Source organism: Lissotriton helveticus, chromosome 5_1, assembly GCF_964261635.1.
Source record: "Lissotriton helveticus chromosome 5_1, aLisHel1.1, whole genome shotgun sequence".
NCBI lineage: Eukaryota > Metazoa > Chordata > Amphibia > Caudata > Salamandridae > Lissotriton > Lissotriton helveticus.
The window spans coordinates 303372249-303398341 of record NC_136065.1 but is presented as its reverse complement, the minus strand read 5'-3'; the positions used below and the strand labels follow the sequence as shown (position 1 = coordinate 303398341).

The following is a 26093-nucleotide window of genomic DNA, read 5'->3' as shown; positions in this document are numbered from 1 at the left end:
ATTTGAGGAATCTTCAGCTAGATAGTCTCTACCAGAAATAGTGTTACAGCAGGTCAGTTATTCTCTCAGGCCACAGCAAGCATTACTCTCATCAGGAGGGATGAACAAACACTGTCTAACTGAGCAATGTATTTGCTTTCCATGCATTAATACATATTAGTTCGACCTGTGACACTTGCATTCTGCACTCCTGTATGTAAATCTTTACTGCTTTAGGAACACTTATGCAGTTGTAAATTGAAGGGACATTTGACATTGATTGTTCGTTGATTAAAAGCATGCTTCCAAATAACTCCACAGGCTTTACAAACCCATATCTAAATAGCTCACTCCAGCATGGGTCATTGTTTTTTTCATGTTTTTTCCAATTTCAAAGAAAGAAAACTGTGTGTAAGTAGCATTGATGCTCTACATATTACTGATTTTATTTTTGGGTAGGTTTTTTAATGTGTTTTTATTAAAAGATTAACGTGAAACAAAATGAGGTGGTCACGTAGATTGTTTTATTTTTTTTAATGAAGAATTCAAGATTTAATATTCTGTGTACCAGAATCCTGCAAATTAGCAGAAATGTTTGGGATTTCTCAAATGTAATAAAGATTCGGATGCTGGAGAACGTCTGTTGCAGGCAAGAACATTTTTAGGTCTCGGCTAGCCGCGCGAAGCGCGTCTCCGCCGAGCCCCTTTTGTCGGCATGTGTGCTTCCCAGGAGACAGTCCTGGCCGCGCGCATCACCTTGGAGGCGATTTGAAAGTGACACGCGCACGTGAACGAGCGCTGCGGCCAGGCGCTGTCTCCTGGGAAGCACACACGCATGCGCATACACACACAAGCGGCCACATACATACAGAGAGATTCCCCCCCCACACACATACACACGCGCACGCACACACGAGTGCTGCCCCCCCACTCCCCCCCTCGCACACAGACACACACACGTGGGCGCCCCGCCCGTAACGCCTCAGCTAGAGACGCCTTCACGGGCCGGACAGAGCCCCACCGGAGGAGAGCCGCCAGATTGCCCCAGGAGCCCCGCCTACGCCCGGACAACAGACAGCACCCCCGACGGCCCGCAGAGCCCCTCGGAGGCCCTGCTCCAGCGCCGCATCTCTTCAACGCTGCCACGAGCCGGACCTACCTCCGGGCCTCTGCTGAGCCCTGCCGGTCCACAGCTGTTCCCCGCATTGTCCGCGGCATCCCGGACCCAGGTACTGTTTAGTGTGTGCTCGAGGGCGCCGTCACGGACTCGAAGGTCCGCCCCTCATGAGATCTGTTTGCAGTTAACCCCTTGCAGGGCACACACGGAGCTCAACACTTCGCCTCAGCAGGAAAAATGAATACAAGTGCACAGGAAAGACAAATGTAAATAAAGGGCACAGCACTACATGAGAAACGCTAAATCGATAACATCACATTTCCTTTTCCAAGACAATCACACAAACTGTAAAAATGTTCCAATCAAAGTTGTTACGGTTGGGCAGATTCCAAAGCAGTAAAGTATTTATCTAGAAAGTTCAAGAAACGCACAAAGTTAAAATAATTGGGTATATCAATTAGACAACAAGCCCTGCCTCCATACAACGTGACCTCTGTGAGCCAAAGCTGAAAACTAGCAAAATCCATACTAGACTTAACCTTGAGAGATGTTCCTTGTAGATTCCCAAAACAGTTTCTGGACGTTCGGTTTACTTCTTGGCATAAGAGAGCACAGTCACGTGCCCCATAGCCAAACAAGGCTACTCATCAGGGCATTACTACATTTATTGTAAAACCCGATCGACCGCGTTCTAATAGTAATCACCGGAAACATAATCCTCGATTGACTCAGAGCTTGGCGTGGCGTGCACGAGGGGTTGGGCCTCCTTAAAAACAAAAATAAAAACGCTATTGTATACATACTCACACGCTCAACAATTTAAGAAGAATGTACCAGGAACAGACTTGGCTCACAACTCACCAGAACTGCGTATATAACCGAATCATAGTTCACCGGGATTGCGCTCTTCTGAATAACACTGGAATACTTCTAACCTGTAAAACAGTGAGCAACTACAACCTCCTAAATTCCACGAGAACACAGTGAGCAATGCAGATTACAACACTGACGCCCTCATTCTAACATTTGAGTTTCCTCTGGAAAAAACATGCGTACCAGAGTTAATTTTGCATCACGCTGAACAGCTTGATGAACATTTATTGTGATGAACTGTGGAAAACAAACCGTACTTCACTTCCATCCATTTTTGGCGTTAGCATCAGAGAATTCCCCCAGTTTAGATTAAATATTTGGCAAATCTCAAAATGCTGAGAACGGTAATTAAAACATGGCCCTTTACTTTCTTCTCTTTGCAATTCTCTGCACTGCCTCAATTCTAGTACCAAGAAATCTCTGGGTGTTGAAGCGCTTTATGAAACCTAGTTTAAGCTACTTGAAAATCAATGATACTTACATAGTTAGTAAATATTGCAGCACTCTCGTACATGTACAGACTTCTAGTATTATGGCTTGTTAACATACATTTTTTGCCCGCAGTCAAAAATAATCCTCATTTTCTCCTCTTCAAACCAAAAGTCCAAAATTCATAAGAAGTTGAGTGGTTCCTTTTATTATTCACATGCCATCATATAGAGTATAGATTCTTCAGCCATACAGATGATTCACCCGACACGTGTTTCGTCCAACCCTGGACTTTCTCATGGGTAGTAGTAAATAACAAGCATTAAAAATGCAATAGGTCGAGGGGCGTGGCTAGCAGCCAACGATGGCGGCTGCAACTTAGAGAGGCTCCTGGGCAGAGGCGGCTTTCCGCGAACATCCGTGACTAAATCCTGACACTTATAGGCGGAAAGGGGCGGACCGGACCCAGCGTCCGTGCGGCAAGCATCGCTGTAATTCCCGGGAACGGCGGCGGCCTGAAAGGGCGGGATCCCGCGGTCAAGAGGCGGAGGAGGAGCGGGGCCTGACTGCAGCAGTGCAGCCGCGGACTGAAGGCGCGACTGAATCCGGCCGGAAGTGACCCAAAGGCGGGGGTGAGTGGCAGGAAGCGCCGGCTCTACGAGCGCATCATCCGGAAACCTCCGTGAGGCTCCCCTCCCGTCACCCGGAGCACACGGGCGCACATCAACGCAACCCATCGGCACCCCCCCGGTCCCGCACGCATTCACCAGTGGTGCGACAGAAGCTGCGCAATCTCAGCCTGGTGCCGCCATTGCCCGGTCACGCAAACGGAGTACACCAGGCCCCAGTAACGGCCGTCAAAGCCTCACAGCGACCGGAAGCATCATTCGGCGACCACTGCGGTCATCGGGCAGTGGGCGCTGCGGACTTCTCAACGGGACCACCGGGGGCCATACGCGCACTGAGCCACAAGGGGGGCAGGAGCCTGGTCGGTGCGCATAACGGGGAGATACTGAGGAGAGGCATACTGCGACGACCACAGCTGGAGTGGATCGCAACTTACAGCGCACCACCAAACTCCCCTTGGGGCTCCTTGCTGGGGGACGACCTGGCACCTGGTCAGTACACGATCTAAGTGAGGACGCTGGACCGCTACACACCAGTGGGGAAACACCATCCCCCACTGCGGTGACCATACCATCAAACACAGCCAGCCATCGGAGAGCGCGACCCACGCAAGATCATTCTCTCCTGCTGCCAGTTTGCTTCGCGGCTGGACCATGTCTCACAGGGGCCCCAGAAACACCGCGACCCAGGCCAAATTGGACAAATTTGCCTATGAGAGGCACTCGCCGCCCCAAGACCAACGCAAGGCCGCCGGCAAACCGGCAGAAACAGAGGGGGCGCGAAAGGCCACGCTAGATGATGTCCTGGCTGCTCTGGCCCAAGTACAAACGACGGTGGGTGCCACGGCGACGGAGGTCACCCTGATTAGAGCGGATCTCCAAAAGATGAACGAGAGGGTCAAGCAGGTCGAGGTGGTCACTAAATCGCTAGTTGAGGATGTATCCGAATTGCAAACAGCAGTAGAACGTCTGCAAGCCGATAACAAACTGCTGAGGGACAAACTGGATGACCAGGAAGGGCGCTCCCGGCGCAATAATGTCCGAATTTTAGGTGTGCCGGAATCAGAAGACACGGGAGCGTTAGACCTATATGTGGAGGACCTGGTCAAAACACGGCTCAAGCCCAAGGGACTCTCGAACTTCTTCTCCGTCGAAAGGGCGCACCGCGTTCTGGGAGGAAAACCCAAGTCGGGGGCCTCACCGCGACCGATACTGGCCAGATTGTTTAATTTCCGGGATCGGGATGCCATTCTGCAGGCCGCAAGAGTGGCACCGGCCATCCAGATCCAGAACTCCAGGATTGCTTTCTTCCCGGACTATACAGCGGAGGTGGCCAGGAGACGGAGAACGTTCCTGGAGGTAAAAAAGACCCTGAGAGACAAAGAACTCCCATATTCGATGATCTTCCCGGCTAAGCTGAGGGTGGTGGCGGACAAAAAGGTATGGATCTTCGACTCACCTGATGCAGCCCGTGACTGGCTGGAGGGTTGGCACACCGTTGGGAGACAGCGCAAATCGCACAGACCGGATCGAGACCGTGGGGAGGGCAGCAGAACTGGCTCACAAGCATCAGGTCGAGTGGAGGGAACGGAACCCTCACCCTCCCATGGATTTGAAGGGGGCGGCGAGGAAGAATGACCCCGACCAAGGACTCTGCGCATTGAGAAGCCGCTGACCGCTGAACTGACTTATCTCTTTCGCTGCTACACGTAGAGGCTGACATGGCCGCCCCGAAAGCCTTCAGGGAGGCCGCCTGCCTGGGGAGACGCTCTCCCCCCCTACACGCAAGTACTCTGGTTTTGGGACGGGTAAAGCACTCTGCTCAGTTGGGGAGGCGGGCAGTTAAAGGTCCGTTAAGCAGGGAGGCAGGGAGGGGGGTTTGTTTTGAAATGTTTTTGTTGGGAATGTACACAAAGGGTCGAGGGCAGTGTTTCGGTACTTACAGGAATCAGAACGCATTATTGGGAACGGACAGTGACTTTATGCCCCCCTGATGCATCTAAACACTTGGCTGCAAGACGACGCAGCAGATGGAACGGACGCATCTCTGGGGCAATACATCATGTACCTATCACCCCTGGTTGGCTGGCTATCCCGAAACTGCGGAGGGGGTGACTCCCTCTGATACACAATGCCCACCTTTGACCCTGGTTTCCTGGAATGTGAGGGGCTTGGGGGATAAGGTTAAGCGGGGATTGGTGTTGACTGCTATTAGGCGCCTGCGACCTGCTGTGGCCCTGTTACAAGAGACACACCTGATGGGGGGAGCTACGAAGGCCTTAGATAGACGAGGCTACAAGATGTGGGCCCACTCTGCTTTCACGTCCGGCTCCAGGGGGTCCGGCATTCTAATACAGAGGAACTCACGCTTTATGCCCCTATCAGTTAAAACTGATGATCAGGGCTGCTTTGCGGCCGTGCAGGGACAATGGGAAGGGAAACTCTTTAATTTGGTATCAGTGTATATTCCGCCGGCTTTGCACTCGGTCCACCTCCCAAGACTAGGAGACTTCCTTTTAACTCTCCCCGAGGGTGAGATCATTCTAGGGGGGGATTTCAACGCGGTCCTAGACCCACAACTAGATAAACACCCTTCCCCCAACCAGACAGGGGGGGAAACATACTTTCGGCGATTTACCACGGCCATGGGCATGACTGACATCTGGAGACACTTACACCCGAGCACGCAACAATACACATTTCACTCCACGGTGCATGGCAGCCTGTCCCGCATCGATTATTTCCTGTCGCTGGGGGAGGCCCTTTGTCATGTGGAGACCCTGGTGATTCACCCCCGCGGTATTTCTGACCACTCACCACTAGCACTGACGCTTTCCCTACAGACGAGAGCACGTAAGCGCATTTACCCCATGCACGCATCATATTTTAAAATTCCACTGGTTAGCAAAGAACTCAAACGCACCACGAAGCACTACTTTCTTGAAAATACCCGTTCGGTGCGCTCCCCGGCAACGCTCTGGGAGGCCTATAAAACAGTTCTGCGGGGCCAAGCCATTAACACCATAACCGGTCATAAGAAACAACAGTCTCAAGAACTGGCCGACCTGGAGATTACATTGAGGGAACGAACCGCGGCACATGAGTCTCACCCTTCCACCGCTAACATGCACGCACTCACTCTACAGCAACAGCTGTACAATGATCACCTACGGTTGGTAGTCAAGGGACACATAACCGACACCCAGAACAGGATTTATGAAGTGGGGGACAAAGCGGGGAAAATGCTGGCTTGGCTCGATAAACGAGAGGGCAATTCCAGGGGGATCCAATGTCTGAAGGATGAACAGGGAGAGACGCACACTGATCCGAGGCGGATAACGGAACTGCTTGCGACCCATTTTGAAAAAGTGTACACCCCGGATCGCGAAATCACACCTGAATGTGCCAAGGCGCTCTTGGCGCCGATCGAAGTCCGAACCCTCTCACCAGAGGCGTCATGCGAGCTGGAGGCGGACATCACAGCCGATGAAATCCAGCTGGCCATTAAGGCGCTAAACCCAGGCAAGGCGTTGGGACCAAATGGGATACCCATGGAATGGTATCAGGCGATGCCGGACACCCTCAGTAAGCATCTGCTGGAGATGTTCGAGGACTGTTTGCAGGGGGGCTCCCTTCCACCGGACCAACGTACGGCTACTATAATACCGATCCCCAAGCCGGGTAAACCCCCAGAGGATTGCTCCTCCTATCGTCCCATTTCATTATTGAACGCGGAAGTGAAAATCTTGGCCAAGCTACTGGCACAGAGAATCCTGCCCCATCTGTCCTCGATTATACACCCGGATCAGTCCGGGTTTATGCCACACAGGAACACAGCGATGAATTTGCGGCGGTTGCACGGTATACTGGCCAGAGCCGACACCATTACCACACCGGCAGTAATCCTGGCACTTGATGCCAAAATGGCATTTGATTTGGTGGAGTGGGAGTACCTCTTCGAAACACTGACACGTATGGGGTTCGGACCTCGTTTTTTAGCGTGGGTCAGGCTGCTGTACAAAGCCCCAGTGGCTCATGTAGTAGCGAACGGCCACATTTCCCGCACTTTCCAGCTGGGGCGGGGCACGCGACAGGGATGCCCTCTGTCACCCCTGTTGTTTGCCATTTCACTGGAACCCCTGGCGACTCTCATACGAGCCTCCCCCCTCCTCAAGGGGATACCGGGGACCGGGGGTTGGGAAGACCGTCTGTCCCTGTACGCTGACGACATGCTGCTGTATCTAACAGACCCCGAGGTGGGAATACCGGCCTTGTTACGCATTTGTGACACGTACGGTAAGATCTCCGGCTACACGCTAAATTGGTCCAAGTCAGAGATTTACGTGTTACGAGGTCCAGCTCCAGCTCTCGACGATGATTGCCCGCTGCGACTGACGGGGTCATCTTTTAAATATCTAGGCATACACGTCACGAGGGACCCGACTGAATTCGCAGACAAGAACCTGAAGCCCCCCCTGGATAGACTCAAGCGGGATGTGGAGTTTTGGTCCAGCCTGCCATTAACACTCCTCGGCAGGGCAGCACTCTACAAGATGATGGCGTTACCACGCTTCTTGTACGTCCTTGACAATTCACCATATCCGGTGCCACCCAAGTTTTTCCAGAAGGTGGCGGCTCTGGTCTCCAACCTACTCTGGGGCAACCTCCCGGCGCGAGTGGCACAATCCAAGTTACACAGAGACTGGTACAGCGGGGGCATTGCGCTACCGGATTTAAAACTGTACTATTGGGCTGCACAACTGAAACCCATTAATCAATGGTTACACGCACCGCACGATGAGCCAGCATTTCATTCGGACAGGGTGCAGCTGGGAGCTGCTAGTCTGTTGGGTCCACTATATGATCGCCGCAAAATGCGCACTCTGCTAGGCCCCACAAAGATAACGGTGCAGACATGGCACGCAGCTACGGCAGCACTGGGCTTGAAAGGGAGAATTACTAGGATGACTCCGCTGTGGGACTCTCGCATGCTGGGCAACCTGAGGAACACCAAGGGGTTCGCACAATGGGACACAATAGGCATTTCCGTAGTGGGCGACCTATGGGAGAGGAATGAAGTGATCCCCTTTGCCCGATTGCAGGAACAATATGAGCTCAGTGACAGGGAACTATACAGATACATTCAAGTCCGTCACGCACTGCATGCAGCCATTCCAGCGGGCGCTCAGCTCCCAGATTCTACACCTTTGGAGGATCGCCTACTCACCGATTACATGCTGGAACGGGCGACTTCCCTCACTTACCGCAAGCTACTCAATAACAGTCCTGAACCCACAGCACACCTGAAAGAGAAATGGGAAGGGGAGATTGGCGATATGGATGAACGTGAATGGAACGAGGCACTTGGGTCCCCTAAAGAGGTGGGCATTTCGGCACGCATGCGGTTGGTGCAATTTAAGATACTGCACAGGGTTTACTATACAAGGAAAATGCTACATCACATACACAGGGCGCCCCATCCCTACTGTCTGCGGGGATGTGGGGAGGAAGGTACATTCTTTCATACCATATGGGACTGCCCCAAGATCCAGGAGTACTGGAGACAAGTGCTCCGCACACTTTCGCAGGCACTAGATCACTCCATTTTACCTGACCCGAGGAGGTGTTTGCTAAATATATGGGAACCTACTGACTTGAACCGATACGAGCAACTATGGGTCACGGCAGGGCTAATGGTAGCAAAACGCGACATAGCTCAGCGCTGGGGGGCAGCAGAACTGCCAACCAAGTCCCAGTGGTGCCTAAACATGGACCGGGTAATGTTAACAGAGAGAGCAGTATACATCAACCGAGCCTGCCCCGGGAAATGGAATAAGATATGGCTGAAGTGGAATGAATACAGGGGGGACATCTGCGAACCCCTGAGAGAAGATGATCAGGTCGAATCTGATGAGGAGGGTGAGGAGGGCTGAACTTGGGCGGGATGGGGCGGGGGGTGGAGGCCAGGGTTGCTGCAATAGGCTCCCTCTCAGAGCTTGGGCAGATGGGCCAAAGGGGGCAGGAGCGGGTGGGGTGGGTAATGGAGTAGGCGCACTGTGAGGGGCTGTCAAGTTCCCATATTCCCAAGAGACTCGAGAGAATTGAAATGCATTGATTAATGTCCGACCGCAATGTCATTCCTAACTGTTAATGTTACGGGTTGTTGTTATTTAAAAGGGAAAAAGGGAAAAAAAAAACAAAAAAACTACATCAAAACCTCAATTCATGCATTGAATAATTGCTCAACTGGCACTTTTAAATCTTTCGGTACGATCAGTCGCGACTTTATCGTTACTACAGTATTGATATCCTTCGTGCTGGAAATTAAAGTATACACCGATCCACTGATAGCGGCCGGCCCACAGGGTTGTAGGCATTCCGCTGTGTATTATGCAAAGTGCAATAAAGGTTTTGGAAAAAAAAAATAAAAAAAAAATGCAATAGGTCTCGCCTTTCATTAAGTTAAACTTAGCTAAAAATTTAATGCAACCCATTGTCATATACAATGCCAATAACTCAAACTTTAATGCTGCGAGACCTATTGCATTGCAAACGCTTGTTCTATACTGTTGGCATACATTCCTGAACTATTGCTGATATCTTTATTTGTTTAAACAAATATATTTCAGAAGTAGCTACATCAATGTGAACAGTAACAGAAACAGTGTTCTTTATCTGCGGGATATCTCTGCATATTCTGGCTTTTTCCACATCTTTAATTCATAGTTTTAACAGTTTCAGGTCCTCGGATCTAGCTCCATTCTTCTGTTTCATAGCTGTAAAAAGGATCACATTATTTCTGTGAGCACTGTGGTTATAAACTCGTAACAGTGGCTTAGTTTATCAAGCAAACTCGCCTAATCCATTTGCCTGGTGGAAAGACCTACAATGTCATACTTCTAGCCTTTTATGCTTGTTAGTATTGACAAAAAAAGAAAGGTTGCTGGCCAGCAGTAGTTCTAATAAGTTTACCAAGGTGTCCTATTCAATTAGTCACTGCCAAGGATGGCTCAGTAAGGTACTTGTTGGAGAAGGCAGCTGTGCCTGCTCACTAAAACAAAACTGTGGAGTTGTAAAATACTTAGGTGTGTTGGATGCCACTGGTATTGGACAGCGCAAGGAAAGGGGGTTGCACCAAACGTTTCATATATGGAATGTGGGTCAGTGAAAGAAAATGTCCATTGTTTGCATCCCCTGGCATCCATTTTTTTTAAAATGTATTTAAATAACCAAGGCACATTTGCTGCTTCTGCCCCATGTCCGGTGATTCTCAACATCTAGCAATGATGGGACACTACTGTTACACTATCAAAGAGATGGTTTTTGTTTTAGTTTGTGAATCTGACCACATAATAAATTGTTTATTCTTTTGGCGTTAAAAATCTTTTACGATGTCCTTTCTATTGCTTTTCCCATCGTACTTCTCTATGATTGGCGCTTTTACCACATGTCTGGTTGCCTTTCATTCTTCTCTGCATCAATCACATCATGGAATGTAGGATTTAAAATGAATGTGCCAAAGTGCTTTTTGGGGGTAGTTCTGCTGCTGTTTGACTGTTTTCTCTGCTGGTTGCATTGCCCTTCCTTCTTATGTTGTGGTCCGATAATGCTCTGCTATGGCAGGAGAGGATTATTATTCACTGAATTTGTCCATTTGTTGTTACCTTTATGAAGCAAAAGAACAGGTCTCTGATTGGATACCTAGGCAGCATACATGTGCCTTTCTGGATTGCCCTAAAACCATACATGTGTATTTGCCAAATGTGATTAAGGAGTTCACCAGTCATCCTTCCAAATGAGATTGTGTGTCCAGGATTATCTTCAATATATTGTCAAGAATCGGTGAGTTCCCCCTCAGATAGATTTAGTAGATCAAGATTTTTGATTTTACCAGTGTCCTGTAGACCTGCATTCGCTTTAGGTGTCTGAATTGCAAACTTGGCAGGTGAGAGGATCCAGAAGGAAATTTGCAAAACTCTCCCAAGTATAGATTTAATCTGCCTTTAGAGAATTGATAAATGCCAACACTTTGTTCTCTGTGGCCAAGGAGAGATTGCCTCTTTCAAGGGGTTGTGTCCACTCAAACTGTGCAGGTAAGTGTGCTTTCTTTTAATATAACTTGAGAGCAGGAATTTGAACGCCTCCTTTACTCCTCTCATAATGCTTTGTTGCACTTGGCACCAAAACCATTGGATGTAATTCCTGTTTTGGGAGAAACTGGTTGGTGTTTAAAAATGTAATTCTATGTAAAGATCATAGTGCGCGTAAGTGGGACTACTCATTTGATACAGTCAAGCTGCCCATCATTTCAATCTGCTTTTCTTCCCTCCTCCATAGTGTCCTGTGCACAGCGGCATGCAGGGGTTTCTGCGATATTATGTAGTGTGACCAGTTAGCCTGTGATATTGATGACGTAGCAACTGCTTACCTGGGCTCTTTTCTGCTATGGGTGGGTAGCTAAGGGGGTAGTCCCACATTTTTTATTTATACGTTTTTTTTTTTACTTTTTAATGCCCATGGACAAACAGTTGTCTTAGAAAAGTGAGGTTCCTGGGCTTGAGACTTCAGCTGCGTAGTTGCCCACTTGTGGTGTCCAGTGGGTAACATCTGTTGTGTTGAGCCAGTCTCTTCATTTTGCAGGTTTCTCTCTGGCGATTCATTGACTCCATTTCAAAATACTGTTCCAGTGGATTCCTCTGATCCATTGCAATTTCTGCTGACTCCTCCAAGCATGCTCCAGATGATGAACCAGAACGTTTACCGCACCTCACGGCGATCCTCCCCTTCATCTCTTCGTGGACGTCTGAATAGGGCGCTATCTCTCGGCACCATCCCATCTCTGGCCAGAGCAGGTATACATCGAAGTTTCTTGTAATGTTGTTCCTTCAATAAGATGATGTTGGTCTCTTCTGTTGACAAAGAGGGGAGAAGGTATTTATTCTGTTCTCACAAAAGATAGGTCATGCGTTTAAGAGCAGATTTTGAGACATTTAATTGTGATAGCCATTTTCCTCAATTTGTTACTTGCATTTTCAACATTCATATGTTAGTTTTGCGCTATAATGGTTTATCTGGCTCCACCAAGTGTCCCCCAATGTAAAATAAATAAATCAGATGCCACCGTGGTCCCAGCCCACACGTTCAGAAAGCTTTTTTATAGAACAATAGAAATTGTGGTGCTCTCACACCTCTTCACTGAACTGTCCATGTTTTTTTTAATTCCGTTATGCCCATAGTGTAAGCTTGCTTGCTTTTTTGATTTTTGGTTATCCCAGTTTGAGAGTGCAGTTGTGATAACACTGGCAAAATTTCTATTCTTGATGTGATAACATTTGTGTAATCGATTTAGAAGCTCCCTACCTTGATATAGGCCTCCGACTGTTGGACTTGACCACGCTTAAGGTAAGGGGTGTTGCATTAGAGGCCAGAGTATTGGGCTGCAGTGTAAAGAGCCCATGACAATGACATGCCTTTGTCAGTCCTTCCTGACAACCAAATGAGTCCTGAAAGCCAATTGTCACTAATTCAGACATTTCTTTGCGGCTGGAGAGGCCCAAGGACTTGGCCATAGCCCTTGAGTCCTCAAAACTCTCTAGAGCGGAGTCCCCTTTGTCGCCAAAAAGGCGACGGCCAACAAAGGGCATGTGCATGAAGGTATTCTGGACGGCTCCTGAAAAGCCAGTCTATCTCATCCAGGCGTAGCGTTGAAGGCTACCGACGTGGAAATCGTCCTGCCTAGAGAGTCGGTGGTATCCAGCCCACAACAGTAGGTAAACTTTGCCGCATCCCTCCCAGCTGCAACAGCCTGGTAGAGCACTGTCCGGACCTCCTCCGATCACTGAGGCAGCACTTGCGCAACCGTGTCCCACACGGAGTGGGAATAACGGCCGAATAGACATGCAGTGTTCACCGACCGCAGTCGGAAGAGAAAAATCTTCTTCCCAAGATGATCCAGCTGCTTGGATTTCTTATCTGGTGGAACGATAGGTAATGCGCTCTTGAAGGTAGAGGCTTGGATCACCAAGCTCTCAGGGGTGGGGTGTTGGGAGAGGAAAGTGGGGTCGCCCGGAGCAGGGAGGTGGTGTCGGGCAACCATCCTATCCAAGGGAACCCCGTGTTGGGCCTAGACCGGGTGCCCCAAAGGACATCGGTGAGGGCTTCATTGAACGGCAGCAGGGGCTCCTAAGAGCTCGCTTGTGGTTGAAGCACCTCTGTCAGGAGGTTAGTCCTGACCGCCACTGTAAAGAGCTCGAGGTTGAGAGCCTCGGCCGCCCAACGCAACACTATTGTGTATGACGCTCCCTCCTCCGTAGCCACGGTAGGAGGAGACAACATGCCAAGGTCAGAGGAGGTATCAAGACCACTGGCATCACCCAGGTCCTCTCTCCAGTCCGGATCATACTCCAACTGGTCGGTTAGAGTGTCACCTGACCCCTCCCAGTCCTCCTCCTCATCCTCTGGGTGCCAATCTGACCTAAAAGGGACACCAGGGCTGAACAGGGGCACAAACCTTGCTCGGCACCGGATCCAGCTCCGTATCCACATCAGGATGAAGGCTGGGAGCACGACCGGCGTCTAATTCAGGTGCAGTGGCAGAGGAAGCGGCGCCGGTGGAGGCATAATAAGGTAGCCGGCGTCGATCTGGATCCAGGCCTGGATCCATGGGGGAACTGGGGCGCCTGAGCCGCAGGTGGAGAAGGCCTAGGACCCCAACAGAGTCTGCAGGGCCGAAGGCGCGTCGGCGGGTTAGGGCCTGCATTGCCTCGTAAAATTTACAAAGCTGGGCAGGAATCGCTCCGCTTCCCGGGAAGGGAGGGAAGCTCTCAGTCTGCACTTTAGGCACCGCCCGCATCCCTCGTCGCATCAGCCGATCGACGGGGAGAAGTCGAAGAGCTACAATGCTTCTTCGACTTCTTCTTGTGCTTCGACTTACCTGACACAGAGTGCGAAGACTTAGAGGATGAGTGATAATGACTCCGCAACCGATCCCTCGACCTCCCTCGCGACTGGGACATCGAACGGCGCTGAGCTGACTGCCGGGGCTCAAGAATCCTTCGGAGCCATGAACCGGCATGACTTGGAGTCTTGGTCGCGCTCCAGGCAAAAGAGGCGCACACACTGTGCGGATCCGTAACCAACATCAGTTGAGAACAGGAACCGCAAGTCTTGAACTAGCATCCAGGAGTCGTAGGACTCAAAAAGACTTTGATAAAAGTCGCTCAAAAAGTTCAGTCAAAAAGTTACTGGAGGTTCTGCTCTCTCCGGATGTGGTCTCTCTCCGGATCTGGGCTGGCTGGCACGGAAAAAGAAAGAATGGACGTCAGCGCGTGAGGGCGGCGTCTAAGTAGCTACTGCAACATCATCCCGGCGACCACGACGCCAACGACAAACAGAGCCGACCGACGCCACCTTCCGACGGGCAGAGGTACTGCTGACGAAAAAACTTTCCAGATCCAGTCTGACACCTGGGGGTAATTCTACGGTAAGGAATATATAACCTATGTTTCTTACAGATATTTCATTACCGAAGGTAAATAACTTGTTCTTTAGGGGGACCCAACAAGTGTCCACCACCCTGCCCTATTAGGACAAGTGAATCCATTATTATTTTCATATTAAATACAGCTTCAGTCAATACCTGAGATGTGAGCTCCAGAGTGACCCTGGAATAGCAATGTGAATTCACAGTACGCCTGAACATCCTTCACCCATTTTTTTAGTAATACACTAGCCTCAGTGAAAAGAACGTGAACTACAGCCAATGAGTTGTTCAATCCTGACCCTACCAGATCACCTCTGATTTCTGCATCACATTACATGAAAGGGGAGCCTCAGAGCTTTGTTTACCCTGAAGACCGATAAGCCTACTGTATTTATATAAATCTCAGTTTCTTCTGAAGTAACCTTTCTAAGTGCTTTGTATGTACTACTCCCGCTGTTACTTCCTTGATCTAGATAACTTGTAAGCGTGGCAAATTGGAGTGTATTTAAGGCCTGTGGTACCTGTGCAAAGCAAATAATATCTATCTCCTGCTATTAGCTGACCCATAAGATTCTAAGAAAAAAGACCTGGAGGAAAGTATTGGCCAAGACCGCAGGGGTAGGCTCCCCTGGCTACAGAAAATAAAAGCCAATGATGCCCATTCCTTTTGGTATAAGTCTATACAGAGTAGTTCTCCTAGGTAGGACAAACGGGCTCCTAAAGGCCCAGAATTCTCCATGGTGTTGAAATCTTGACGAGACAAATTTGTACCTACTTCATATAAACCTCCTACAAAATTAGACTTCTCCCTCAGATATCTCTTCCTCATCAGAGCGTGAGGTAAAGTAGAAATGTTCTCTGTCAAAACTCTCTTTCACAATGCCCTTGACCTACTCCATGCGTCAACAGTCCGCTCTCCAACCTTTGTGAAAAAAAGACCTTGTTGACTATCCGGCTGCAAGTGAAACATTAACCATCAAACACAAGTCCACAGACGCAAAGGCAAGTGTTTTTTATGGTTTGTTGTTTACATTGCCATAAAATCACGCCAAAGTCATCTGTGGTCCCTTCAATATCTGGTTTATACAAACAAAATCAATTGGTAGTAGTCTTGATCTGCTTCAGGTCAAACAAGAGAGATTTTGACCCAGTTGTCATACTACGGGTCTCTTCAGATAGACTTTTAGATGCAGATTCCTCACCTTTTGACTATTCCCCAGGCATCAAACTGGATCTGGAAACTTTTCAGCAGTCCCTCTGTGCCAGTTGGTGGCTCCGCACTGACGTGCAGGGCCTATATAGACGCCACTCCTGCGCGCTGAGGTAGGTACTTTTCTTTCCATAATATCGGACGCGGATCCAGAGTGCCTTCTTGTCTCTTTGAGATTATTACCTTTTCAATTTGTAAAAACATATGCACAGGAGATGTCACCTTCCAAAACTACAGGTTATAAACCATGTAGGGACCATCTCAAACAAATGTCTGACAAACCCTAACCAGGCTTACATTTGGTTGAGTTACAACTCTAATGCCTGCAGTGATTGCACATTGATTAACCTAAAGACTATCCAAGACTGCGGGGCAAAACTCTAAACTCGTATCACAAACAAGGCCACGCGGGCTACAACCCCCTCGCTACGAGGGAGGAGCTAACAGATGTTTTTATTAGAAGGGGACAGGTGTACTAAAACCCTATGTGAGCCTGGTGTGAAAAAAAGTGCAGTGCTGTAATGTGAGGGATTAAAAGTGGCTACGCGGTTAGCTATGCAGCTGCCCCCTTCTAATAAAAATATCCCTGAGCTCCTCCCTTGTAGCGAGGGGGCTGTAGCCCGCGTGGAGACTAGGTCTCTCACACGAGGAGGCACCCCTATGATGAAGCATGACACCTCTGGCGTGTGAGGGGAACCGTCCTTAAAAGGGAATGGCCCTTTGTGTGTAAGAGTATACCCAGTCACTTTTCTGACCTCGTTTTCTTTGGACCCATGGCCTTGTTTGTAATATGATTATTGAATGGGGAGGTGGCACACGCAGGTCCTAAAATCTCCTCTAGCCCCCTTGTGTGAGTACAAAACTCTACACTGCCAAGCACTGGAATACTCCGTGACGGGACCACCCCAAGTTGAAAGTTCAATACCGTTCCAAATCCAGAATTTGCAGGAGTCATTCAAGAACTCTTTCTTTGCCTTGATCAGTGTTGTCAGGTACTTCGAAGAAAAAGCACAAGAAGGCCAAGCAGAACTTAACCCCTTCCCGCCACTCTCACTTTCCTGTGAGGACAGCGCTATCCTTTTCGCTCTCACCTCCAAAGTCCGTCTATGTCAGATCCTATCCCACAACTTGTTCAGTCAACCAGTTTCCGGGGCCATCCGCCATGCAAGAGGCCATGCTCCGACTCTTCATTCCTTTGAACCCCATGGAACCACGAGACCCATCATCAAAGATACCGCCGGTCAGTTCTCCCTCTGCACTGGTTAGACCCTCCAGACCCATCATGGTGCCACTTCCGACTCTACCTCTGACGCCAAGGTCGATGTCGGTTGGCACTTAGACGCTAGTACTTATTCCATTGATGCCTGAAGACTAGGCCTATTGTTCGGAGTCAGCGCCAGTCCGCCCTCAACTGAGGTCTCGCCTCCCTCTGTCGAGCCGCAGCTTCTGCCATCTGAGCCTTCACAAGAGAAAATGCTAACTCTGCATTACCTGTACAGATTTGGATAACCATGACAACGTGGGTTATGAGATTGGGCTGCCATACCATGAGGCGAATTCTTACAACTAGTTACAAGATGCTGGCGGCCTAGACCTCTCCCCTGAGTCGGTGCTTCTCTCACACTCTAGTTCTGCCACTGAAGAGTGTGCTTCTTACAAAATGGTAATTTGTAGGCAGATAAAGTAATTTACCTGCTGCTCCCCACCTTAGCAGTCAAGACCAATGTTCTTACAGAGGTCCTTCACTCAGGGCAAACATTCCCTAAGCGCCTCTTAACTTTTAACGATGCCATTACAGATGCTTTTGTTACTTGGTTGGGAGCCGTCCACCAGGCAATCTGGAGTTTTTATCTCCCCACCCTTCCCCCTGCAAGTTTGATGGTGCAACTGTCTGCTAGCAAAACAAACTCCAACACATTCCTAACAACTACTCTCCCCCCATCTCAGCCCCAAAAAGGAGTTAAAACGGGTAGACGCACTCAGAAAAAGGGTATTCTCGTCCACCAGCTTGGTGCTATGACCTGTGAATGCCAATATTGCTAAATCTCAAACATAATTTTTTTTTTTTTAACCAACCACAAAATCTATGAAAGCAATCCTTGTAATTGTTATAAAGAGACAATAATTGATTGCCACAATTGTCCCAGGAGTTGATAAAAGTAAAGATGCAGACATCACCCTAGTATGTCTAATTGGACATCCAAGGCCCCGTTCATTTGTTTGGTAAGTGTTTTCTCCATAGTAGCCACATTTATATGAGCACCAAACTCCTTACCCAACTTGGAGGTACAACTTCCAAATTTGTCTGTCATTGCAACATATCTTGACCTATTACCAGAGGGCAAGAGGTGAAGCAATCCTCAGAGGGCACAAGAGGTTCTGCAGCTACAGTTGACTGACATTGATGTTGCTAACATGAGCTTCGGTCATGGATGGCTCCATGCCTCATACTCCAGTCCAGAAATCCAAAGGCAATTGTTGCTATACCTGTTGACGTAGACTCATTATGTGGGAAACATATCGGCCACATTTGCCAACCCGTAGATACCGATACAAATACTGCCTGATCCTTTGTAGTGCTACAGCAAGGGGGCATTCTACCCTTTCAAGTCATGAGTGAGGAGTCAGCCATAGTGTTATGAATGATTTTGGGGATGTCACTACTAACTTGAATCACAAAGTTTCTATAGGCATCAACATCCTAGTGACCAACATCAGCGGCAATGTACACCTATCCACAATCGAAGCTCAAAAGAGCAAATCCAAGACCCCCAATGCTAGATGCAGCAATTGGCTCTTGACACCTACTAGCATCAATTATGTTCTATTAGGATCATACCAATTTGCTCCCAGGATGCTAGTACCAAGAATTGCACTCTGCCCAAGATAGCTGAAGCCATCAGCAAGACTCCAGAGTATAATTAGTTTTCTTGACTACATAGTCTTGCGGATTCTAGAGGCATTCTGGCACAGACATGGGCTGAGTCCACAAATTGCATGTATAAGTGAAAATGGCAAAGATTCTGCATCTGGTTCTCATCTAGAGGTCTTGAAACTTTTTCTGTCCATCTTCATTTAGTATTGCTTTACTTAAGAGAGCTAGCAAGGTCCGAACTTAAACATACATCTTTCAGCTGGATCAAAATGTCATCCTATCCTTACCCGACCATTCCTATGGGCTACTAAAGACATTAAATAATGTTCGAGGCATGTGGGCTGCTGAATTCATATCTGTGCATAGATCGCCGCCTAGTGTTGGGTCCGGATGATTGCACATTGTTGTCCTGGAAGAGTCTTCCAAGTATCACGAGATAGGTGGCTCCTCCCTCGGACTACAGTGTGCATGGGCATCCTCTCCATCCTCAGATTGTTTTTTTTCCGCCATTGAGTTTGGATGTACTTTCGAGCACTCAAAGTTCGGAATCGAAAAAAACTTTTCAAAAAGGCCTTCGGAATCGTCGGTATTGTATTTGATCGGTACCGATAAGATTTCTTCACCACTTGCTTGCACTCCGGTCGTCGAATCGGGCCGTTAGGCCTTCTCAACGCCACGTGCACCGACGGTCGATGGAACGAAGTCCATTCAAATACTGCCCGCAGTGCAACTGTTATGTTATGTTATGTTAATTTCGATTTATATAGCGCCAAATCACCGACAGGTCTCTTAGCGCTTGCTTTGGGAACCCGTCCTGGCTTTCCCCGCGAGATAACCCCTACTGGGCATCCCCAAGGTGAAGACCAGGCTTCCCATCGCAGTGGGGCCGTAGTGGAGATTAAGCAAGCTATTGCCCAGAGTTGCAGAGTGTGAACCCATGATTCGAGTAGGCACCGAGGAGAGAATTATCGAGTCCATGGACATTTTGTGCTCAAGACCCTGCCGCGTCGGGAATTGAACCCTGGTCCCGGGTCTGACCTCTGCATCAGGGTCTGCCTCATCTAACCAGTGAGCCACACTTCTCCACACAACTCAAAGTTCCCACACACAGATAAGCATCCAGTGTGCAACAAATGTTTATCTCCAGACCATAATGAAGATAATTGCATAGCTTGTGCCCATTTCCGGTCCAAAAAGACGATCCGGAATCGGCGGGCAGCAAGGCAAGAAATGCACAAGTCGGCTCCGGAGCCCGAGAATATCTTCGACGAGGAAGAACTAGTTGACGCCGAAGACTCGGATCAAGAGGACGATCAATACTCCGAGCACGACTCTGAATATTATATCGATGAGGAAGAACAAATCGTCGATATCGAGGATTACGGTCAAGACATCGTAGCTGTCGAAGATGACTCCGATGACAACGAGGGGCGAACCGTGAGTACACCGCCCCATATAGACACTACACCACTATCAGAGACTCAGGTCGAGGCATCGCCAGCAGGCCTTAGCCAAGATCAAACTACCGGTTCTATAGCCCCGCCATACCGCCCGGCTAAGTACACACAAAAAAAGCCTTCTGAGACACGTAATTCAAGGCCGGTTCAAACGAAACCGAAACTCATCGACACGACAGTCTTCGGACCGAACGTCGTCGAGCCGAAGGTGTTAAAACAAAAGGGCGACGAGCCGAAGGCCGCCGTTCCACAAAAACCTTCAAAGCCAAAGGCCATCGAATCGACAAAATCGATTTCTACGGTCGAAAAAAGAAGCAAGCCTGTCGACGAAGAAAAAAGGGCTACGCCCAAGGCGGTCGTCGAACCGAAAGCGAAACCTACGGGAGACAAAACCAAAGCGGTCGAGCCGAAGCCCATCGATCCGAAGAAGGGCATCGAGCCAAAGCCGCAGGCTCCGAGAACACCTCTAAAGCCAAAAAAAGTTACCGATCCGACAAAACCGATCGGTCCGAAAACAGTGGTGAAGCCTGTAAAGGACGTCGGACAGACAAAACCTGTCGGAAAGCCTCAAAAACCGATACAGGCACCAAGAGTGGTCGAACCGACTAAAGGCGTCTAACCAAAGAAGGTCAAACCTAAGACTACCACGCCAAAGCAAAAGACTGTGGAAGAGGAGCTTATCCATCCAGACCCCTCCACAGAAGATCAGTCCAAGCTATATATTGACCCAAATACTGGGAAAGTGACTGTTTATACCAAAAAGAAGAGACCAGTGCCTGCTGAAGACTTTTCTAGAATTCCACTCAAAAAGAAGAGAGACTGTGCAACCTCTCCTATTCTTTTCCAGCCTATCTCTCCAGCTATGCCTACTACACCACAGGCCACATACTCACCTGCACGCTCTGACTACAATCCAGATGAAGATCAGGACGCAGATGTGGGTTTTGGTTATCCACAAAACCATATATAGACCCCAATTCACAACCATGGGGGGGGGGGGAGGGGAGCCAGATACTGAGGGGGCTCTACCCATTACAGACCCTACTGTATACCCAGCTAAGCCATCACCCACAGAGGACACAGTGGCTTTTAACTCTTTGATAGACAGAGCAGCAAGGTACCATAATGTAGACATGCATTCAGATGCTATAGAAGAAGATTTTCTATTTGATACACTATCAACATCAGAGAGAAGTGTCAAAACACTCCCCATGTTAAAGGGCGTCCTAAAGCACGCAAATGACATATTCAAGGACACTGCTAGGGCAAGTGTCATCAACCCTAGAATAGAGAAGAAGTATAGGGCTGCACCAGTAGACCCTACTTACATCAGGGGACAACTGCCTTTAGACTCATTGGTGGTATCCAACGCACGAAAGCGTTTTAATTCACAAACTACTGGAGAGGCTCCTCCTCCTGACAAGGAGTCAAAGATCTTAGAAGCATCAGGCAAGAGAGTGGCAGCTCAAGCAGCAAACTCATGGAGAATAGCCAATACTCAGGCCTTGCTCGCCAGATATGATAGGGCACACTATGACCGTTTAGAAGGACTTCTCCAACACTTACCTGAGCCTTTCAAAGAGCAGGCCGATGAACTTATACAGGAGGGAAAGCTCATCACCAATGCCTCCATTAACCCCTTCGACGCTGATGACGAGCTGGGCTCGTCATGAGGTAGCCTCCTCGCACGCTCATGACGAGCCCAGCTCGTCATGTAAAGTGCGAATCCCTAAAACCCAGCGTACGGGCGGAAATCCTACCGCACGCATGCGGTTAAGTGTGCTCTAGACGCGGCAGATACAGCTGACAGATCTATTAACACAAGTGTACTGCTTAGGAGGCACGCATGGCTTCGCATATCTGGATTTAAAAGTGAAGTACAGGCAACTATTCTTAACCAGCCTATAAATCCAGATTTCTTGTTTGGTCCAGCAGTTGACTCAATTCTGGACAAAATGAAAAAGGACACTGAGACTGCAAAGTCCATGGGAGCTCTTCAGTCACAGCAACACAGAGGCTCCTTTCGTCGCTCCAATTATAGAGGAGGAGCGCGAGGTAGCACATCGCAGCAATCCTCCACATACAAAAGTAACACGCAATCCACATACAAAAAAAACACAAACAGGGGTGGATACAGAGGAAATAATAACAAGGGCAGAGGTCGTGGAGGCAATGCCAATAGATCCTCCACTAACACCAAACAGTGACTTCTTGGCACTACCCCCAGACCATATAACACCGGTCGGGGGAAGACTACAACGGTTCCTACCAGTCTGGCTAAACATCACTACAGACAAGTGGGTCAGGCAAATTATCCAACATGGCTATTGCCTAGAACTCGCATCAACACCACCCAACATACTACCCGTACACCGTCCAATGTCACAGGAACATATAACATTACTGCAGCAAGAGGTCATCAGTATGCTGCAAAAGGGGGCCATAGAACCAGTCCCACTACAACATCAAGGAACAGGAGTATACTCACTATACTTCCTCATTCCAAAAAAGGACGGTTCTCTCAGACCAATATTGGACCTCAGGCCCCTCAACCTGTACATTTTATCAGAGCATTTTCATATGCTCACTCTCCAACAAGTCTTACCACTGCTGCGCAAGGGAGACTTCCTAGCAACTCTAGACCTCAAAGACGCATACTTTCATATACCAATACACCCTGCTCACCGGAGGTATCTGAGGTTTAATATTCAAGGACAGCACTACCAGTTCAAAGTCCTACCATTCGGTGTAACAACAGCTCCACGGGTGTTCACCAAATGCTTAGCAACAGTGGCAGCACATCTCAGAAGACAACACATTCATGTGTACCCATATCTGGACGATTGGCTAATACACGCGCCATCGGCCCAGCAATGTGCCAGCCACATGTCAAAGACCATTCATCTCATGCACAGTCTAGGATTCTCACTAAACTACCCAAAGTCACACCTGCAGCCCTCCCACGTCCAACCGTACCTGGGAGCGACAATAGATACACTAGCAGCAAAAGCATATCCAAACGCAGCACGCATCAACGGAATGCAAATGTTAATCCAAAGGTTCAAACCACAACACTCATTGCCAGCTCGAGTGTTTATGCAACTAATAGGCATGATGGCCTCGTGCATATTCATAGTCCCTCATGCCAGACTACACATGCGTCCGCTACAGGAGTGCCTAGAAAGGCAGTGGAACCAGGCTCAGGGACAATTAAAAGACCTAGTGTTGGTGACCAGTCGGGCATACAACTCTCTGCACTGGTGGAACCCACAAACCCTTTGCAAAGGACGACTGTTCCAGGAGCCTGTCCCACAAATAGTGATAACAACGGACGCATCCCTACTAGGCTGGGGAGCCCATATCCTGCATTACACAGTCCAAGGACTATGGACTGTACAACAGAAAAAAATGCACATCAACCTACTAGAATTGATGGCGGTCTTTCTAGCCCTAAAAGCGTTCAAGAAACACTTATGCAACAAGACTGTGTTGATCCGGACGGACAACATGACAGCTATGTATTATATTCAAAAACAGGGAGGAACACACTCCCCACAGATGTCGCACCTAGCTCAGAGTGTGTGGAAATGGGCCATTCAGAGGAACATGTTTCTCATGGAAGAACACCTACCAGGCAAGGACAATCAAATAGCCGACCTGCTCAGCAGGCACAGCCAACAGATGCACGAATGGGAAATTCACCATAATGTGCTCCAACCATTCTTCCGGCGGTGGGAACAACCGGAGATAGATCTGTTTGCCACAAGCAAAAACGCAAAATGCCAGTACTTTGCCGCCAGGTTCCCACATCCACAGTCGCAGGGCAATGCGATATGGATGAACTGGTCAGGCAAATTTGCGTACGCTTTTCCCCCAGCTCCATTAATACCGCTAGTGGCACGCAAAATGCGCCAACATTCGCTGACGCTAATCCTAGTTGCTCCCACATGGGCGAGGCAACAATGGTACACAACGTTCCTAGAACTGTCAGTGGTGCCTCATCAAAGACTGCGACTTACACCCAGTCTTCTAACCAGAACCATGGAGAAATCCAACACCCAGACCCGCAACAGCTAAACCTGGCGATCTGGCTCCTGAAATCCTAGAGTTTGGATACCTAAACTTGCCTCCAGACTGCATGAATATTATTAAAGAGGCAAGAAGACCCACTACCAAGGCATGTTATGCAGCTAAATGGAAACGTTTCGTCATTTACTGCAGTAAAAACTATATCAACCCATTAGATGCCTCTACGCAGAACATAATTTGCTATCTCTTGCACCTACAACGCTGCAATTTAGCCTACTCATCCATCAGGATACATTAGCTGCGTTAGCAGCATATCTCCAAAACAGACAACACCTTTCACTGTTTAGAGTGCCAGCAATTAAAGCATTTATGGAGGGACTCAAACGAGTAATTCCACCAAAACACCCACCATCACCAGTCTGGAATCTAAACATCGTTTTAACCAGACTTATGGGACCACCTTTTGAACCGCTACACTCATGCGAACTACAGTTTTTTACTTCGAAGGTGGCTTTCCTTATTGCCATTACTTCACTTAGAAGAGTTAGTGAGCTGCAAGCTCTAACTATTCAAGAGCCATTCATTCAAGTACATGCAAATAGAGTAGTTCTCAGAACCAACCCTAAATTCATGCCAAAAGTGGTATCCCATTTTCATATAATTCAGACAGTAGAACTGCCGGTGTTCTTTCAATATCCACAGACAGTAGCGGAAAGGGCCTTACATACTCTAGACGTCAAGAGAGCTCTCCTCTACTATATAGATAGAACTAAGGCATTTCGAAAGACAAAACAGTTGTTTGTTGCTTTCTCACCGCAACACAAAGGCAACCCTATTTCAAAATCAGGTATAGCCAGATGGATCGTTAAGTGCATTCAGATATGTTATTTAAAGGCAAAACGCACTTTAACAGTTCCCCCTAGGGCGCATTCTACACGCAAACTAGGGGCATCCATGGCTTTCCTAGGGAATATTCCTTTACACGAAATTTGTAGAGCAGCCACATGGTCAACCATACATACATTTACTAAACACTATTGTGTAGGTGTACATTCCAAGCAGAAGCTGCTGTAGGACAGGCTGTTCAAAACTCTTTCTCAGACTGCTGCAGCTGACACAGGCAGCCACCGCTAGGGGAGATACTGCTATACATTCTATGCACAGATATGAATTCAGCAGCCCACATGCCTAGAACGGAATATGCTACTTACCAGTATGCAGCTGTTCTTTGCATGTAGGGCTGCTGACATTCATATCGCCCACCCGCCTCCCCGGTGCCTGTCGCAGCTGTAGCATTCATTCTTTGCATGGACATCTCTTACTGTACTATACTCCATCTCTGCCACAATGGCGAAAAACAATCTGAGGATGGAGAGGATGCCCATGCGCACTGTAGTCCGAGGGAGGAGCCACCTATCTCGTGATACTTCGAAGACTCTTCCAGGACAACAATGTGCAATCATCCGGACCCAACACTAGGCGGCGATCTATGCACAGATATGAATGTCAGCAGCTCTACATGCCAAGAACAGATGCATACTGGTAAGTAGCATATTCCTAGTCCTAGGGTCTTTCCTGGAATTTCCTGCTCACTTGATATCTAACAAGAAGATGGAAGCTCACTATGGTTTGTCACAGTTAACACCTTCACTGCTAAGGCAAATCCCCCTCTGTGCTGACTTTTCCTTTACTCCGCTCGTCATCAGCACAGGAGCAGTGTACTGCATGACGAGCTGAGCTCGTCATGAGCATCGAAGGGGTTAATGAAGAGCCCATACAAATCCTTAAGGCAAGCGCAATGTGTGAAATAACCAAAGGATCACTGGTGATGATGAACAGAGCTTTATTGGTGAGACACCTACAAGAAGCCAGCTGTGCTTGCCAGTGACAGGATGGATCTCGAATGAGCGTTGACCTGTTCATGGAATCCTCCAACCACCTCATGACAGACGTCAGGGAATGCTGAGAATCTAACCCTGAACATGCATGATTGACCCCAAAAAACATTGTACCCCT

At 48.6% G+C, this 26093-nt stretch overlaps 1 protein-coding gene across 4 annotated transcripts in view; it reads left to right on the top strand.

The window, feature by feature from the left end:
• The window catches only part of TMEM201 (transmembrane protein 201), a 300538-nt gene that overhangs the window by 200622 nt on the left and 73823 nt on the right, over positions 1–26093 (top strand). For all 4 annotated transcript variants that reach the window (XM_078642297.1, XM_078642296.1, XM_078642294.1 and 1 more), the window contains exon 7: positions 11665–11876. In XM_078642297.1, the coding sequence (XP_078498423.1) occupies positions 11665–11876 (212 nt within the window). The remainder of the gene's footprint in view (positions 1–11664; positions 11877–26093) is intronic.